At 50.9% G+C, this 18518-nt stretch overlaps 2 protein-coding genes across 7 annotated transcripts in view; one reads left to right on the top strand and one right to left on the bottom strand.

Annotated features, from left to right (window-relative positions):
- TSC1 (TSC complex subunit 1) overlaps window positions 1–15013 on the top strand; it is a 48567-nt gene extending 33554 nt beyond the window's left edge. For 5 of the 6 annotated variants that reach the window (XM_024762383.1, XM_024762380.1, XM_024762384.1 and 2 more), the window contains 9 exons: window positions 121–679; window positions 1755–1798; window positions 2420–2586; window positions 3385–3567; window positions 4459–4569; window positions 5686–5808; window positions 8693–8880; window positions 8963–9124; window positions 9533–15013. In XM_024762383.1, the coding sequence (XP_024618151.1) occupies window positions 121–679; window positions 1755–1798; window positions 2420–2586; window positions 3385–3567; window positions 4459–4569; window positions 5686–5808; window positions 8693–8880; window positions 8963–9124; window positions 9533–10070 (2075 nt within the window). In that variant the 3' untranslated portion in view covers window positions 10071–15013. The remainder of the gene's footprint in view (window positions 1–120; window positions 680–1754; window positions 1799–2419; window positions 2587–3384; window positions 3568–4458; window positions 4570–5685; window positions 5809–8692; window positions 8881–8962; window positions 9125–9532) is intronic. The other variant, XR_003005601.1, reaches the window with a different exon arrangement.
- A 904-nt stretch (window positions 15014–15917) lies between these two features.
- On the bottom strand, window positions 15918–18177 carry SPACA9 (sperm acrosome associated 9). Its single transcript, XM_024762226.1, has 3 exons — window positions 18020–18177; window positions 16907–17054; window positions 15918–16037 (listed from the first exon to the last, which is right to left on the bottom strand). The coding sequence occupies exons 1-3, from the start codon at window positions 18175–18177 to the stop codon at window positions 15918–15920; spliced, it is 426 nt and encodes a 141-aa protein (XP_024617994.1).
- Window positions 18178–18518: the final 341 nt, after the last annotated feature.

The following is an 18518-nucleotide window of genomic DNA, read 5'->3' as shown; positions in this document are numbered from 1 at the left end:
GGGGCCACTGTTTATCTGTCCCTCTGCGGGGCCCAGGGCAGCGTGCAACCCCACACTGCCTGGCCTTACCCAGGTTGGCCTGTTGACTGTGCTGTCTCTTCTCTCCCTCCCTGCTCGCAGCGGCAATATCTAAAGAACTCTCCGAGATCACAACAGCCGACGCCGAGCCCCTAGCTCCTCGCGGAGGCTTTGACTCTCCCTTCTACCGGGACAGTCTCCCGGGCTGCCCGCGGAAGACCCACTCAGCCGTCTCCAGTGCCCAGGGCACCGGTGCGAACCCTGAGCCTCTGAACTCCGCCCTGGACAGGCTGGGGCCTGACACCCCAAAGCAAGCCTTTACCCCCATAGACCTGCCCTGCGGAGGCGCCGAGGAGAGCCCTGCCGGGGACAGAGAGCGCCAGGCCTCTCTGGAGAGCAGCATCCTCACTCCCAGCCCTTTTAAAATCCCACCTCAGAGGGGAGTGGGGTTTGGCGGTGGGCAGCCTCCCCCATACGATCATCTTTTTGAGGTGGCACTGCCAAAGACTGCCCGTCATTTTGTCAGCAAGAAGACGGAGGGACTGCTAAAGAAAGCAAAAGGGAACACGGAGGAGGACTTCATGCCCTCTGCCTCCCCCATGGAAGTGCTGGACAGACTGATACAGCAAGGGGCAGACGCGCACAGCAAGGAGCTCAACAGGTGAGGCGCGGCAGCGCTGTTCTCTTTTCCTTTAAACGTTCCGTTTGATTATAAACTACAAGAAGCTGGTGGTTGGAAACAGGAATTACTCTTGTGCTCACCAGAGGCAGTTGGTTCGCTGTTTTGTCAGGCGTCCTTCTAGCCTGTTGCCTTTGATGTACATGAATGTGTGTATCCTCCACACAGGCGCGTTAAACTCAGGTAATTCCTTAGGTTACAGGCCATTTAAAAATGAATCTTTTATATTTGGGCTGTTCTGTGCCACTGTGCTGTGAAGAAGCTCAAACGCTTTCATCTTTGCCCTCTGAAAATTTGAGGATGAGGTTATGGTGTTCAAATAATATAGAAATAGTGGTCACCAAGTCTCCTTCTCCAGCTGCAGATTTGTTGTTTTGGTAACATAGTCCATTAGATGGAAGATAAAAACCGTCAGCATTTCAATGCAAGTTCATGGTGGCCTGCCCCTGCTCACATGGGTTAAGAACCTGCCGGAGAGCACTGTTTTCACCCCTTCTTTATTACACTTTTAAAGGTGATCTAGAGAAAGAATAAGGGAATCACTAGTCCACGGTGATGCCATTTCTAAATAGGCTCTTAGGGAATGCTAGTTTTAATTTTTCTTCTGTAGGATAACCTAAGGTGGAATTTGACAGATAGCTGTAGTGTTTATGGTCCCTTTTTGAATGAAGTTTAGTGTAATAGACTCAGGTAAATTACCTGCTTTTTCCTTAACCTTGGGTGACACTAGCTTCTCAACAGAGAGGGTTGAAAACAGCTCTCAGTGTGTTTGATCACTCAGTTGCCTCGGAGAGCTGACCAAAATTCAGAGGCTACAGTATGAGCTCCGAGTTAGGGCCTTTCCACTCTGGAAACTTGGTGGTGCTTAATGGGGGCCCGTTCCATCAGCTATAAGGCCCCTCCTCTTACCCCAGGTGGGCTTTGTGTTTGAAACTTTCTCATGCCTGTGCACTTGTGACCACAAGGAAGTGACTTAATGTTGCTGCAATTAAAAGTCCAGTTAAGTTTTTCTAGGTAAGATCTGTAACTTTGTCACTCAAAAACTTTTTTTTCCTAGGTTGTCTTTACCCAGCAAGTCTGTCGACTGGACCCACTTCGGAGGTAAAGTTGTTACTTTAGCTCCAAATCCAGCCCATAGAGATCCTGCTTTGTTGCCTTTTCTGTCCTTGAAGGAGGTGCCCTATAGGAAACATCTCCCCTTCCCTACTGCTCCAGCTGGGTTATCTGCTTGGGTACAGAGTCTCTCACGTGTTGCAAAGTCAGCATTTCCTATTTTTGAAAAGTGGCAAGTACCACGTGCTTGAGAACAGAAGTGCAAAGAGGCAGGCCTCATGCCAGCCTTCCCTAGAAAAGATCCAAGTGAAGTGAGTGGTGCTGGGACAGTTCTTGAGCAATAGCCTACCAAGAAGCAAGAAATGGAGTCATAGATAGATAGATAGATAGATAGATAGCAGATTTGTGGGGAAAAACACTTGGAGCTCTCAAAGAGCCATCCTACATTGTACCCCTGTGCGTTCCTTTAAAAGGAAGATGGGTAGTAGGTACTGCCCCTCCCCCATCCCCATTGAGTGACTGTGGCTGGAAACCAGGTGGTCATTTGCAAAGTGAGTGACTTTGTTCCTTCAAGAATCGTGTTTCTTAAGCTAACAAACCACTGGCTGGGGCTTGACTGAACGCTATGTAAAAGGCACCTCTGCCACCCTCCCTCTGCTTTACAATCAGGCTCCGCTCCCTCAGATGAGACCCGCGCCCTCCGTAACCAGTTGCTTTTACTGCACGACCAGTTACTCTATGAGCGTTTTAAGAGGCAGCAGCACGCACTTCGGAACAGGCGGCTCCTGCGCAAGGTGACCAGGGCAGCCGCTCTGGAGGAGCACAACGCTGCCATGGTGAGCGCCTCGGGGCCCGGGCGGGGGTCGAGGCCGCAGCTCTCCATCCCGGCTCTGCCCGCTGGTGTGGCTTGGGGCAGGTCACTTAGTCTCTGAGGCTAATACGTGAACGGCCACATCCCTGAATTCCCTTGCAGCTCTTCTAACCCGTGGGGACAAGTGATTTTTTGTGTGTCTGTTGGTCTGTAATTGGCTATGATGATAACAGAGGCAAAAGGTGATTTTATTTCTCCAAGTGTAAAACCAGCTCTCCTGAAGCAGTTTTATGGCAGAAACTTGGAGGGCAGTTAAGCCAGTCAGACCTGGAGAGTGACCTTGGCTCTAACACTCATTACCTTAGGAAAGTCATTTAGCCTCTGGAGGCCTCTGTTACCCATTCTGTAAAATGAGAATAATAATAGCAGCATCTACTTTCTAACTGTGGTGGTTAAAAAAACCGCGTCAGTAAGCATTTGCGCATTGCTGGTGCAAGGTAAGCTTTCAGTCAGTGTTGCTCACTTTAGCGACCTTGGCCGGTACCAGCACGCACTTCATTGCTGGTGCTTAGGACTTCTGAAAGTATCAGGAGCAAGGTGATCGCTGAGAAAAGTCCTTTAAGCAACTTTTGATCCATTGGCTAATGTGGAATTTGGAAACCCTTGCCCAAAAGCCAAGTTAGACAGCAGTGAGCTGTCAGATTCTGGGCCTGTGCTTAGCTCGTGCCTGTTCAGACGAAGTGTCTGCAGCATGCATTGAACTTGAGGGTCGCTGCCCATGCTGGAAGGCAGCTAAAATGATGGCCTCTTTGTTCTCTGCTAGAAAGACCAGTTGAAGTTACAAGAGAAAGACATCCAGATATGGAAGGTTAGTCTGCAGAAGGAACAAGCCAGATACAGTCAGCTTCAGGAGCAGCGAGACACGGTGGTCACCCAGCTCCACAGCCAGATCAGACAGCTTCAGCATGACCGGGAGGAGTTCTACAACCAGAGCCAGGAGTTACAGGTACGCGCTGCGGCGCCCGGCAGAGGCCGCCAGGAAAGGGCGGGAAGGCACCTGCTTCATCTCTGAAATCGTGGCACGTAGATTTCACGTCAGGTACCTTTTATTTAGGGCAGAGGGTCCCCAGCTTTCTGGGTTCACGGTTCTGTCGGCATTTCATTAATTTTTTCCTGGTACTCCACAGCCAAAAGAAACATCTAACAGTTCTGCCTAGTACGTAGATCCAGACAACTTAGGATTTAGGTCCTAACGACTTAGTAGCTGTTAGAAAATAATACACATACTTTTTTTCAATTTTCAATCTCATTTTTGAGTGACCATGGTCACTTACAAATGCGGTGTGTGTACCTGTTGGGCACTGCCGAGTCTCAGACCTTGGAATCAGATGAGACACTGACGCCCTCAATTCCTGTTTCACATTGGTTTTCTCATGGTGATGTTTATCACAGCAACCACCTACAAGCCCAGCTTTGCAAAGATGATACGTGTTCCACGGGAACGTAGAGCCCCTGATAACTGAAACGCTGAGCTCCCTCTAGCTAGTAGTTCACATCATGACCAGTAGATGTCGCTGTGTTTCCCTCGAAACTTAAAACTAGCCCCACAGCGCCTCTGTGAACCTGCTGTGTAGCCCTAGGGCTCTTTGGTGCACAGTTTGGGAACTGCAGATTTAAGCGCTTTTTTGTTTTTCCTTTTGATAATCAGTCAGAAACTCAGAAATTAACTATAACTTACTTTTTAAAGCTAAGAAGTTAGTTTTAAGCCTGATGGCCCAAGAATAGTAGAGCAACAGAGGCACGAGGCTTTCCCGGTTCTCTGTGGGCCGATGGCCAGGTGCACCCGTGGCCTGGCCTGCTGGCACCCTGTAACTTCCTGGCACGTCTCCTTGGGCAGACGAAGCTGGAGGACTGCAGGAACATGATCGCGGAGCTGCGCATAGAACTGAAGAAGGCCAACAGCAAGGTGTGCCACACCGAGCTGCTGCTCAGCCAGGTGTCTCAGAAGGTAAGAGGCGGGCAAGCTGGGCCATGCTCACACCACTGCTGATGTCCTTCCTCCAGACAGGACACGTGTATTACTCGTGTGTCTGTGTCAGGGCTTCCCAACAGGGAGTGATTCTGCTCCCTTCCCCCCAGGGGACATTGGGCAATATCTGGAGACATTTTTGGCTGACGTTTTTTGTTTTGTTTTGTTTTTTATTTATTTTTGGCTGCATTAGGTCTTCATTGCTGTGCGTGGGCCCCCTTTAGCTGCAGTGAGCTGGGGCTACTCTTCGCTGTGGTGCGCGGGCTTCTCATTGCGGTGGCTTCTCTTGTGGCAGAGCATGGGCTCTAGGCATGCGGGCTTCAGTAGTTGTGGCACGCGGACTCAGTAGTTGTGGCTCACAGGCCCTAGAGCGCAGGCTCAGTAGTTGTGGCGCATGGGCTTAGTTGCTCTGCGGCATGTGGGATCTTCCTGGACCAGGGCTCAAACCCACGTCCCCTTCATTGGCCAGCGGATTCTTAACCACTGCACCACCACTGGTTGACGTTTTTGATGCTACTGACATTGAGTGGGAGGGGCCGAGGTGCTCCTAAACATCAGACAGTGCATGGACGGCCCTGCAGCAGGGAACTACCTAGCCTGAGCCCTGGTCTATGTGTATCCTGGGAACTTGTTCTTAATACTTCGTTTACATAAATGTGAAGAGTTCGTTCAGGCTTTTGAGCTATGATCTTTACCTCTTTGGAAGTCATTGCACTCATATGTAAATCACTTACTCAAGAACCTGTGGGTTTACCCCAGGGCTTTATCCCACTGGACCTAACGTCCCTGCTGTGGTGGTTGTGTACATACCCATCTCCTCGAGGTGCCCTGTGGGTGGCCAGTTTTGACGTAGAGCATTTGCGCCTCTTCCCCTTTGCATAGGGACAATTTTGAAGTACGTTTCTGTCCATTTTTGTTGCCCTTGTATCCCTTCCTCCCCACCAGCCGTTTTGGTGTGGCCTTTGAAACCATGGGGGTTGTTTACACTGACTCAGCCCGAGATAGTGTGCTCCTAGCTGATTCCCTGTTTAATGTCCATTTGCTAGCTTTGTGTCGTCAGATCTTTCACTTTGCTTGTTTCTGTGTTTTTGTTAGCTCTCAAATAGTGAGTCGGTCCAACAGCAGATGGAGTTCTTGAACAGGCAGCTGTTGGTTCTCGGGGAAGTCAACGAGCTGTATTTGGAACAACTGCAGAACAAGCATTCAGACACCACAAAGGTATGTGGGCTTGAGGAGCCAGACCCTACCTGGGGTGCTGTTAGGACCCGGGCAATATGTCTGTGGCACAGCACGGAGAATGGCTTATGAACTGTTTCCTGAAAGATAGCGTGGCAGACCTAGTGTCATTTCCACTTCTCCCTGGTCTGGCAACACAGGCACTTTTCAGCTGTCACACAAACTTGTCTCCCTTAGTTGGGTTGCTTTGAAACTAAATCAGTTATATGTGAAAGCACATAATGATAATTGGTACAGACTAGGTGATAAAAGTGTTTTTCTTCTTCTTTTTTTTTTTTTGTCGGCCACACCGCGTGCCATGCGGGATCTTAGTTCCCTGTCCAGGAATCAGACCTGTGCCCCCTGCAGTGGAAGCGTGGAGTCTTAACCACTGGACCACCAGGGAAGTCCCAAAAGTGTTTTCCTTCTCTTACCCATGCCCCCGTCTTTAAAGAGAGAGAGACAGGCTAACAGATAAAGAAAAAGGATGGGGAGCCAATTCTGTTTAGCATATAACTCTCTGGGCTGTGGGTTTATACTACTAGAAATATTTTTCTTCTTCGTAATGTTGAATTTGATTTCAGCAGTTGGTGGCTCAGTCCTGGCAACAAGGCCAGTGTCGGGATGATCTTACATGAATTAGTGCCTTACCAGTGGTGTCGAGGCAGAAGTTTTATGTCACTTTATAAGTAGCCTCGGATAATGTTGGTGAATGAGTTGGGAATGGAATTTTAAGAAGAAATGTTAGATGCTTCCTGTCACTAACTTCTTCATCAAACACAGGCTTTCTTTTTAGGATTTCTTGGGCTTTTGCTTTGTAAAGCTTTGTTTTCTTTTCCCTTGGCCAAATGTAGGGAGTAGTCTTAGAATCAGAGAGATGGAATTTTCATAATAGTTATTCTTATTTCTCAGCTTCTCTCAACTCTCAGATTCAGACTCCCTTTAGAAGGATGTTAAATGTGGAACTTTCTCTAGAAACCAGCTCTTGTTCATTTTGGAAGTATAATGGCCTCAGAAAAAGAAAGAAGGGAAAAGAGACCTGAGGGACTAGAGAACCTCTGAAAAAGCTTACTTAAACACACTCCTAACTCTCCCGAGAGAAATGTGGATGCGTGCCACGGTGCCGTGTTTTGGTTAGAACACTTACCCCCTCGGGACCTCAAGCAAGCCACCTGACCTCTTTGGGCCTGGCTTCACCGTTCATAAAATGCGCATGGTGATACTGACTTGCGGCCTTCAGCTGTAGGCAGCAACAGAAAAAGACTTCACCGGCTTAGCCATAAAGAGTTTCATTGTATCTCTTGACAAGAAGTCCCGAGACAGGTGAGTTCCAGGTTGGTCAAGTCAGCAGCTGAGGGACAGCAGCAAGGAGGCTCGTTCTTTCCCCTCTTCTGCACCACTCGACCTATCCTCTCAACCTTGTCTTTGGGCGGTCTGTGCTCCTGGTTGCAAAGTGTGTGCCACAGTTAACACTGTCACAGGTAGATGTCATGATGTCCCCTGGAGGAGGAGAGCATCGCCTCCTGCAGGTCTCTCTCATTAAGGAAACCTTTCCCAGGAACTCTCCACCAGACCTCCCACCCTTGTTATTGGCCATGATTATGTCATGTGTCCATCCCTAGCTAGCCATGGCTTTGAACCTGTGTTTGGACCTGGAGCTGGGCTTCCTCTTGTTCAGTCAAGTAGGGGATGAGAAATGGGTATCTGAGCGTCAGGTGGGGAATGGCTGGTAGGTACTGGGTGTAGCGCCTCTTACATGGCTGTGAGAGTTAGTGATAGTGCATAGATGTTCCTAGTTCAATGCTTTGTTTGATTCTCCATAAGTACTTACTGTCGTTTCCGACAAGAGTTCAGTTTGTTTACCTAACCTATGCCGAAGCCTGGAGCCCTCAGGCATAGCTGGAGCGGCCGCATTATCTGGCCCCAGTCCTGAGCTTAACTCGATCCCGTTCTGACCGAGGAAGCGTTGGGCTTGCTGGTCATCTTCGAGGTGGGGTGCGTTCAGGGAAGCTCATCTCCTTGCTCTGTGTGGTTTATTATCTCTTTTAAAAAGACACATGTATGGTAATTTTAAGTTTATGCATATTTTACCACAATAAAAAAGCCACACAACACAAACGTAGCATATACTTGTTAGAAAAGCATCCTTTCCACCTCTCTTCTGAGCATAGCGCACACTTGCTGTTTCCATCGGTCAGCAGGCAGGTTGTCTTCCTGGCGTGATTGACAAACCTTGTCAGGGTACCTGGTCTGCAGATGTTCATTCCTGTTGCGTCTCTAGCTTTTTCTTAGTTGGTATTAGGGGAGGGAGAAGAGTAGAAAAGAAAACAAACGACCCGTACTGCCACTGCGCCGGCCTCCACCGCCACCACTCCGAACTGCACGCCACTGTGCCGGCCCACGCCTCCACCGTGTTGAAATCATAGCTGAATATTGGCATGTTTTCGGAATGTGTGTGTTAACGTAGTTGATCACACTATTCACGTGGCTTTATAATCTGCTTTTTTATCCTTTACTGATACACATAATTTTAAAAATCTTATTAAATAGAAGATGTACTTTAATTTACTTACTTTCTTGACGCTAGACTTCATAGTTTCTAGTTTTTTGCTCTTCTGAATGCGCTGTGCTGAGTATTTTTGTGCCCAGATGTCTATTCATGTTTCAAATGATTTCCTAAGGGATAGATTTCAGGGAAGGACTAGTAGGTACTTACCGCCAGCCTACTTTCCAGATAGTTGTACTAGCTTCTATTTCCACTAGCAATATACTAGTAAAGTACCTTCTCAGTGTTTGTTACATTGATTTTTCAAAGTGGATACGGCATGTTCATTTTTTAGAAGTACTCCAATTCCTTTTTTGTTTGTTTGTTTTGTTTTGTTTTCAGGAAGTAGAAATGATGAAAACTGCATATCGGAAAGAACTAGAAAAAAACAGAAGCCATGTTCTCCAGCAGAATCAGAGGCTGGATACTGCTCAAAAACGGATTTTGGAACTGGAATCTCATCTAGCCAAGAAAGATCACCTTCTCTTGGAACAGAAAAAATATTTAGAGGATGTCAAACTCCAGGCAAGGTAACTTTTCAGGGGGAAAGGTTTTTGCTCTGATGTATTTAAGTAGAACTTCCCACATTCTGGGGTGGTCTGTATCTTTCAGAGGACAGCTGCAGGCCGCAGAGAGCAGGTATGAAGCTCAGAAGAGGATCACCCAAGTGTTTGAATTGGAGATCTTAGATTTATACGGCAGGTTGGAGAAGGATGGCCTCCTGAAAAAACTTGAAGAAGAAAAAACAGAAGCAGCCGAAGCAGCGGAAGAAAGGTAGGAGCAAAGAGTCGGCAGCCATGGCCTCATCGTGAGGCTGCCGCTGACAGAGCAGGGAGGCATCGCGTGGTGTTAGCAGCGGTCCCAGCCTGACAGGCGAGCCTGCAGCTCTCAGCTGCATCCCTCAGAGCACCCAGCCATCCTTCTGAGTTCCTTGTCCTGGGGCCCGAGGCACTTGATAATGGTCCTGGGAAGCGTTCCTATTTAAGATCGCCATCTGATATCCCTGGTTGTGGCTTAGGTTTCTCTTCATGAGCTCTCAACACGGGAGTCCTCTCTTCTAGAACATAGAGCGGGCCGGCAGAGTTCAGCGTCGGTGCGAGCGCGCGTCCGGGTAATTCCATGCTTCCCAAACACGGGCACTGCAACCATCGGCTCCCTTTCTCCTCCTCGGATTTCTTACAGGCTCGACTGTTGTCGTGACGGCTGCTCGGATTCTGTGACAGGGCACAACAATGAAGAGGCATCTGGCCCTAACGGGGAGACCAAGCCCCCCAGGCCCGGCGGCGCCCGGGGCGGTAGCGGAAGTAGAGGAGGCGGAGGCGGCAGCAGCAGCAGCAGCAGCGGCGGCAGTGAGCTTTCTACCCCAGAGAAACCCCCAAACCCGAGGGTGGGCCCATGCAGCAGTCGGTGGGAGACTGCCGTGGGAGAGCCCACTACGGGCATCCCTATGACTGTCGGCTCACTTCCTAGTTCAAAAAGCTTCCTGGGCATGAAGGCTCGAGAGCTATTTCGTAATAAGAGTGAGAGCCAGTGCGATGAGGACAGCCTGACCAGCAGTAGCCTTTCTGAGACCCTAAAGACAGAGCTGGGCAAAGACTCGGGTGTGGAAGCCAAGCCACCCCTGAACCTAGACGGCCCGCAGCCACCTCCCCCAAAGCCAGACAGCGTGGGACAGCTCCGCATCATGGACTACAACGAGGCACAGCACGAGCACAGCTAGGGACGGTGTCGATCAGTGTTAACTTGTGTGTCGCCGGCCTGGAACGGGAGGCGCGAGTGCCCGTCTCAGAGCTTTCCTGTTTCCAGGCGTTGAGGGGCTGTAGCTCCCGCAGAGGAAATGGGATGGGGGTCCTTTGACGGTTGACTGAACGCAGAACGGTTTTTGCATCTGGCATTGAAATGCCTCTTCGGTTTCCCTTTGGCCACCCTCTCTTTCATTTACCTGGCAGCGTGTACTAACCCGAGGGCCAGGGTGCGTTCCTCACTAGCTTTATTTTCTTCCTTTTCCCCCCAAATCGTTGTGTCCTTTGAACCTGTGCAATACGAGGCCAAATTTCATCCTGGAGTCTAACCCACCACACCACCCGCTCCTTTCCTGAAGCCCAGTTAGCTGGGCGGGCTCTCCGTGAGCCCAGGTCATTGCTGGCATCACAGGTAAGTCTGGTTTTGTCCCTTTCCAGGAGGATGTGACATGCAAAGTCGATCATCTTCCCGTGAGAGCTTTTACGTGAGATGTTGTCACTGCTTTTGGTTCTGACATCCATCATCTAAAGCCGCAGATCCAGAAAAACGATGGTTTATTCTCTTGAGTTCTTTTGGCCGTTCTGACAAGCTTCCTAGAAAGTTCCATGTGAACAAAGGTCTGTTGTTGGAAAAGTCTGGAGCTGGCACTGTGGAGACCATGCTCCCCTTCGGGAACGCTCTGTCCCCCCGCCCCACTACCTCTTGCCTATGTGGCGTTTGCTTGAAAGCTGGTACTGCTCTGATTACAGGCTGGGGTGTGGGTGGTCAGGCGTGCTCTCTGCAGGAGGGAGGATGGTGGCTGGAGCAGCCTCCTGAAAAGGACAGTGCTGGGGATGAGGACCTGCCCCTGCAGGCGGGGCGGTGCTAGCTGTTTGCCTCTCTTCCCTGTCCCGTGTGCCTCCTGTTTACGTCAGCTTCTCTGGGATGCTGCAGCAGAAAGGCTCTGGAGGTCCAAAGAGTTTCTTCAAAGTTTTACGACCATCGTGTCTCAGGCTGTGAGCGTTGCCTCGCTATAGTAGATTCTAGGCCACGAAAAAGGTAACAGCTTTTTCACCCCAATGCTGACCTTCAGGGGCCGACCCTGCAGGGGGCTTGATGCTGCTCCCCTTGCACGTGTTGGTCATGGCAGAGCATTAAAGCAGAGTCCTGGAGAGGGTTGACAGAGCTGACTGCCTGGACCCAGTGGGCTGCCTGCACGTGCTCGGGAGAGGTGACGCAAGTCAGAACGTGGGTCGTGGCAGAGAATCTGAACTCAGCAGGTGCTCCTGAAATGAATGCTAGAAGCCTAAGAATTGTTGCCTGGTGATCCAGCCGAGGCTGAGGCAGGGGGAGACTGGTAGGAAAGAGCCAGTGAACTTGGCTTTTTTCTTTCTCATCTTTCAGTTAAAAGTGTAGAAGGGTTCATCCATGAAGAGGGAAACGGCAAACTGAAATGGTACGAAACTTTAGTGCGTATGGAAGCTTCCAGCACATGAGGGTTAAAGTCTGTTTTTCAAAGTGTGGCAATAAATATTCTAGCCTCCTAAATAACCAAAGGGAGCTAGAGAATGAGACTCGACGTCACCATGGCTGTACTGGCAGGCCACCTCCTTGGGACGGGATTTCTGGGTGTGACTGATGGATCCCAGCTTGAGGAAGGGTGTGTGCCCGACTGCTCCAGCCCAGCGTGGGGCCAGCAGTTGCCCCTGGATGCCTGATGTGGAGTATGAATGACACCGTGGATGTTTAATTCAGCTTTTTCCAAAGGAAAGCTTAAAATCCAGTACGTTCTGGTTTCCTATTAAGTTTTATTTAGAAAAGGAAAACGTGAACAAATCCAGGAAAAGAAAAGTTACAAGGTAACTATTAAAACTGTTTCTAAATGCTTATCCCCTCCCCAAGCCCAGGAGATCTGTGCCACAGAACAAAGATACCAGGCGCTTAAATCAAAGCCTTTACCCTAACTGCAAAAGCAAGGAGGCCAATGTAAAGAAAGGAAAAAAAATTTTTAATGGACAGGTTGTAAAAATACAGGGAAGAAGGAGGCAGCGTGGTAAAGTGGACCGGGGCCCCGGGCCGGAGGCCCTTGGCATACTCCTCCAGCCGGGGCATCCGTTTGCTCAGCTTTATAACCATGGCTGACCCCAGCAGCTGCACTCGGCTTCCTTTGGGCTCTAGGAGGCCATGGATTTTACTCAGCCAAGGCTCGGGGATGGAGGCCTGGAGTCATGCTGAAGTTACCCGGCCTGAAAATTTAGGCTTTTATATTGCAGAGGACTTGAGTCGATAGTAAAGTTTGGTTTGGTTTTGAAAATGGTAGACTTGCCAAGAGTCAGCGGGTCACTCGATTGTGCGGCAGTGAGTATTTTTAAGGATGGAAAGGTGACGGTGGTAGAGGAGCTCCCGAGAGAGAATTCAGGCCTGGGAACAGGCGGGGCAAAGGCAGTAGAACCGTCACATTCGAGGCAGAGCCTGTATTCACAGACGTTAGGGTTAACCTCCACCGGAGTCACTTGGAGCAGGCTTGCCTCTGCTTCAGAGCTGTTTGGCCAAAAGTGTCCATGACCTGTTCCACTCAGCACCTGACACTAGCCAGGGTCAGCGTAGACCCCGAGAGAAGATTGGAGTCTGCTTCTTGGGAGTCTTGGGAGCGTGAACCCTTGTTTTAAAAGGGAGCACTGCAGCGTCGTTGCGGAGGGCGGGAGGGGAGATGATAGCATGGTCTCCATAGAGAGAATGGGCTCCTGAATCTACTGCAGGTAGGTAAGTACACGAATCTCTATCAGACAGAGCTTTCACGGATTTTAAAAGCTTTTGACAAGGTTCTGTCACAAGTCTATGAAATCTGTCACTGTGGAATTGGAAGAAATACCTGGTCATGAATAAGAAAACTAACTGAAATCCAAAGGTAGGGGATGAAGACCATTTCTTGGGTCAGAGGTTTCCTTGGAGATGAGTGCTGGGACCAACCATATAAGGTGGATGGGTAGATGTGACCTCCCTAGGTTTGTCAGCAGGGTTTTTCAGGAGGGAAAACTGCCCAACCTTTGGGAATAAGCTGCTGAAGGTTCCTATTAGGCTCTGTGAGTGGAGAGAGAAGTGACAGATAAGCTGCTTTGTGAGCCAGAATATATGTGATGTGTTTAGGTGGAAATAGTCCAGACTCTTCTTAAAAGGTAAACTGTTACAATCCAGGGAAGTGTCCTGGAAGCCACTGGCAGTTGGAAAGATTAGCCCACCGTGCCACCATGGCCACAGAGGCCGGCTTCCCACTGGGCAAAACCGGGACAGTGGGAAACAAAACTCCAGACCTGGGCCGTCCCCGTTTGCAACAGCACATGTAGTTTCCAGTGTTTTTGTTGAGAAAGATAAAACTCTAGTAGTTTTGTAAAGAGGATAAATAAGATGACCGTGATGATGAGAGAGGGTTCGTGGAGACCACAGATGTTCAGACTCACGGTTAAGAGTAAAAAATTGGGTGTTTCTGTGTAGAGAATATAACAAAAGTGCTATGACCAGTCAATGTGAATTTTCACCAAATACCAGAACATACCACTTGAAGCCAGAAAGAAATAACTGAAGAACAAGTGAGAGACAGTACTACGTGGAGATGCGGTTTTTCTAACCAAAAGCAGTAAGAGGTGTTAGAAAGTGTGGAGAGGTCTAAGGAGGGTTTGGGCAGAGTGAAGATTCAGTCCGGAGCTGCTCTCGAGGTGGAGTGCCACCCACCTTGTGCGGATGCTCTGAGAGGCCGCCGTCTCCTCAGAGTGGCTCCGGGAGCAGCCCGAGCCCACCCGGAAGTGTGTGTCTCGCGCGGGGAAGAAAGCTGTCTTTCGTGGAATGACCCAAATCGGCACGTCTCACTCTGGGCATTTTCACTGTTCGAGGTACGTGCGTTAAAATTGACCGGCCACGAGTATGCGAAGATGTTTGCGTATCTGTTTACATCCAGAGTTCTCTGACATGTGCCCTTGCCCTCCCCCAGACCACAACAGAGGAGTTGATTGCACTTGATTAAGCTTTTCTTTATAGATGAAAGAACACATTGAGGTTGGGGCCTGGCCCCCGGGCTGCTGCTGTGACCCTTGTCCCCACGTGGCTCATTTCCCCGTCCGTGACTCTGATGTGCCCGGGGGAGCGGTGTTTCCGTCTTCTCCACTCCGTCCTGCAGTCTGTATGTGCCGCCCTGAGAGAAGATGGCTGTAGCTACAAGGGGAGCCTGCCTGCGATAGTCGAGCACCTGGGCCCACGACGGCTTCTGGCCTTGAAACGACTTAACGAAGGCAGAGGAGCTTTCTCTCCCCCTTCCCGTCCTGGTGCCACAAAATTGTCCATCCTCGGGGATAAGTAGACTAGTGGAACCATTGGAGTAGACCTTTTAGAGGAGACCCTTCCCCCCCAGGCCAACCCCTCCTCCCTCTCCCCACCGTGATACAGTGTTTGGACAGGAGGGTACGGCGCTGCCCTTGGCGGCAGATACTTCGGCTTATTGAAGAGGCAGCCAGGCATTTTGCACTAGGAAGAATCAGTGATCACTTTTCAGAAGACGTCTATGGACCATACATATATTATGGAGGAACAGATTTTGCTAAGACATAATCTAGTTTTGTAACTCAATCATGGATCAACCATATGTGGCTGACTTGCAGTTTAAAGGGGTCCCATCACTGAAAAACAGATTTTTTTTTGGCTGACTGCTTTTAGCTAAATTTAAGGAAGTCATCTCTTGTCAAAAGGTTTACACCTTCCCGTCTTGATCTTAAAAGCATGTCAAACAATCCACATCAGATGCCATAAATGCGAACTGCAAGAGGAAATGGTACAACCTTAGTGAATGGGCGCTGGAATCAAAAGGGTTTGCTGTCCTTCTTAGAATGTTCTAAAATGTCAAGGCAGTTGCTTGTGTTTAACTGTGAACAAATAAAAAATTGTTTTGCACTACTTTGCTGTATTGACATGAAGTGACTCATGTTGGCCTCTGAGGGGCTTATAGGCAAAGTAGGAACTTGTCCAAAGATGGAAAGCCTCAGGGTCTGGATTGGTTGGTGACCTTGGGTGGCTGGAGGGGGTGCTGACAAGTGGAATCTGGCTTTAGTCCCTGTAAGATCCTTTTGTTCTGGCAAAGAGCCACAAATCCTACCTGTATCTGCCTCAAATTCACGCTCTTCCCACAAAGTGTCATGGTGGTGTAGGGGGAGGCGACTGGAGCCGTCTCTACCAGAAAGCTCTCAAAACCAGGTGGCGGGCCGGGTCTGCACAGCCATCCAGCCTTGCTTTTGGTGTGTGCTTGCCTTCCTAGGGGTTGGCCGGCACATTGGGTTTAATACAGCCCTTTTGGAGGAGCGCAGGTGGCACCGAAGTTGTCAAACGCTTACAGACCCTGAGCCTTGCCGACTGTGTCTTACGAGTGTGCTGAGGAGGGAGTGCAGCTCGCGTCCACCACCTTCCCTACGCCATCAGGTGTTTGGAGGAAGGAGGGAAACTACCTTTAAACGACTGCAAGATCCACCCTGGCCTTACTGGGAAAGGACCAGTAGTGAAGAAGCTACGTCTGCAGTATGGTTTTCCACTGCTCGCTTCTGCCCAGCTGCCCTGGAAATTGGTCAGCTCTGCCATTTAACAGCGGGATCAGCTCCTTCGGGACAGGACATCGAGGTGGCAGTTGTAAGTTTTGTCTGGAAAATTCAGATGTTCTTGTCTGAGTAGGTCTCTAACTGTACAAGGAGTTACTGGGCTGGCCTTCTGTGGGCCTTTGGCAGAAACCTCTTCACAGCAGACCCTGTTTGGAGCGGGGTGTGTTCCCCTCCACAGTGGTAGCGCTTTGCTAGTGGTTTTGCTTGTGAGGCTACTGCCCAGCATCTTCTGGGGTCTTAGGGTGAATGTCGTTTTCTTTAAGGGATAAGTCCCAGGAAACCAGGCCAGGCAAAGAGGTGGCAGAACGCTTTCTATTCTTGACTGTCGCCCCCTAGGAAGCAAGAATACAGAAGCTAAGTCGCCCCCTGTGAAGAGGCAAAAACCAACAGTCAGACAGTACTTCTGGCAAGCTCGGAAGCCAGTGACGCATTTTACAATGTCTGGGCCTCAATTATGTTGTGAAAACCAGGTAACTGTCCTCGGACGGGAACCACAAAATCAATTCTTCCGGCTTCTCTCAGTCTCTCCCAAGTAAAGGAGAGGCAAGGTGGGTGCGTTCCCCTTTGGGCTTTGGTCCAGAGATCTGATCACACCGAGCAGTTCAACATGCTGCCCTCAGCATCCCGAGAGGCGGGAGCAGCCCTGTCTTGCAGAGAGTGGCGTCTCGCCTATGGCTGCCGCTGTGGCGGGAAGGGAGCTGAGGGGCCTCCTCCAGCTGCACGGCTCAGCTGGGAAAGCTGGGCCCGCGCGGGATAGTCAGTGCCCTAGCCCTTTCCCGGCCTCCCCGGGACACCCTCTACAGGCAACACTAAGTGAGGGTCCTCTTCATCAGTACGGAACCTGACGCTCAGAGGCGAGGAAAAGTTAGAAGTAACAGCACGAGAGGAAAAGAGGTTCTCAGTCATACGTGGGGCGGTCCCCTTGGGGGTTAATAAGTGGCAAAGACTGTGGGCACCAGTGAAAACGGATCAACTAGTGGAAACCAAGCTTAGTAGCAAAGTGCCCCACGGGACGGGATGGGACAGGATGGGATTGGGCTCGAGCAGGCCACCAGCTGAGTTACAGTTTCCCATCAGCTGGTCTCCAGGGCGGTTTTGAACACTGTTTTGCCCCTATAGGTTTGAGTCTGTCTTGTGTCGGTTGCCCGCACTTGTCTTTTCTTAGCCGAGGCTGGGTGCCTGTGGCCTGGGGCTCACTCACGTGCTGCAGCGCTTTGCAGGGCAGCTTCTCCGAGTGGGCGACCCATTCTTTCATCATGTCTAGGACGATGGGGATGAGGCTGACCACGCCTCCACAGTGGTTCCTGACCTCGTGGCAGCTGAGGCAGTTCGCCATGTCGGGAGGGCACCTGCAGGGCGGCAAGAGGGGCCGGCTGAGCCCTGCCCCGGGGACTCCCGTGCCGCGGCCCAGACCTCGGGCAGGGGTTTCTAAAGCTGCCCCCGCTGCAGAACCCCCCTGGGAGGTTTTAGAGCTGTGCGCCCACCAGGCCAGGCTCTCGGTGCCAGACATGGTGGTTGAGCGGGTTTAGGGCCCGGGAGCCCCCAGGAGATCCTGATGTGAAAGGCGTGGGTCACGAGCTGTGGAAGCCTGCTCTGATCACTCCCAAGTACACCGTTTAGCCCCTCTGACTCTTCTTACCCTAGCATCTAAACAGCTTCCTCCAGAATTTGGTACTCTGCGCTGCGGATTCCCCAGGGCTCAGAATTGGGGAGCCTCGCTGGTGGTGCTGACACCCATGGCACCGGGCTCCAGACATCCCACTTCTTCCCGGGCTTCCGGGAACAGCTGGTCTGTGACCCCCTTCTCCTGGCCTGTCTGCAACGTCTGCACGTGTGACTAGCAATGTGCGTGGCAGGTCGCAGTTTCTAAACCACAGTGGAACCCAGTGTCTGGGACCGTGTGCATCTGTTCCCCATACATCCCTGTCCTGAGCCCAGGCCGACAACCCCAGGTGCCGACAGAGTGGGTTCCGCTGATGATCTCATTAAACCTGCGTAAGAGCCCTGGGAGGTGTGTGCTGCCCTTTATCCATTTCCCAGACGAAATGTATAAAGAGATGAATCACTGGCCCGAAGTCACAGAGGTGGCGTGTGGTAGAGCCGGGACCTAAACCCTGGCCGGCTGAGTCTTGAGCCCACGCTTTCCAACCACTTTGCCATTCACTCACATATTTGGTGAGGGAATGAGTGAACGGCTCGTTCCACCAGTTAGGATCCGAGCCTGATTCTGGCACACATGCACTGGCCCTCTCTGGGCCTTGGGTTTTTTTTCGGCGTTCAAGTGAGGGGATGAGGCCCGGCCCCGCCCGTGAGCCCGCGAGCCTCCACCTGCCCGATGCTGGAGATGGGCCGGATCTTGTCGCTGGCATTCTCCCTGCAGTGCTCCAGGGCAGCAATGAAGGTGAACTGCTGCTGCTGGAAGAGCTGGTACTTCTGCTCCACACTTCGAAGGGATTCCTTCACCTCATTCATCATCCTGTCTGCTCATTCACAGGCGAGGAGGGGTCTGTGCAAGGAAGAGGAGAGTCGAGCTCCCAGGGCCAGACCCGCGGATCCAGCTCGGGGGCTGTGAGATGCCCATGGTCCCTCTCAGCGGCGCACAGGGCTCAGCAGCTCCCCACAACGCTGGGGAGCAGGGACTGTTTTCATCCCCATTTTGCAGAGAAGGAAACAAGGCCCTAGGAGGCTGTGCACTTGCTCAAGAACCCGGCAGGCTGTCCGCGACGGAGCCAAGCCCAACCCAAAGCCCTTTTACCCTCCAGGGCCACGTTCTTTGCCGTGAAACAAGACTTCCTTCCCTCAGCTGTAGACGT

Source organism: Neophocaena asiaeorientalis, unplaced genomic scaffold, assembly GCF_003031525.2.
Source record: "Neophocaena asiaeorientalis asiaeorientalis breed wild unplaced genomic scaffold, Neophocaena_asiaeorientalis_V1.1 scaffold78, whole genome shotgun sequence".
Taxonomy (NCBI): domain Eukaryota; kingdom Metazoa; phylum Chordata; class Mammalia; order Artiodactyla; family Phocoenidae; genus Neophocaena; species Neophocaena asiaeorientalis.
This window is presented reverse-complemented; position numbering and strand designations above follow the sequence as displayed.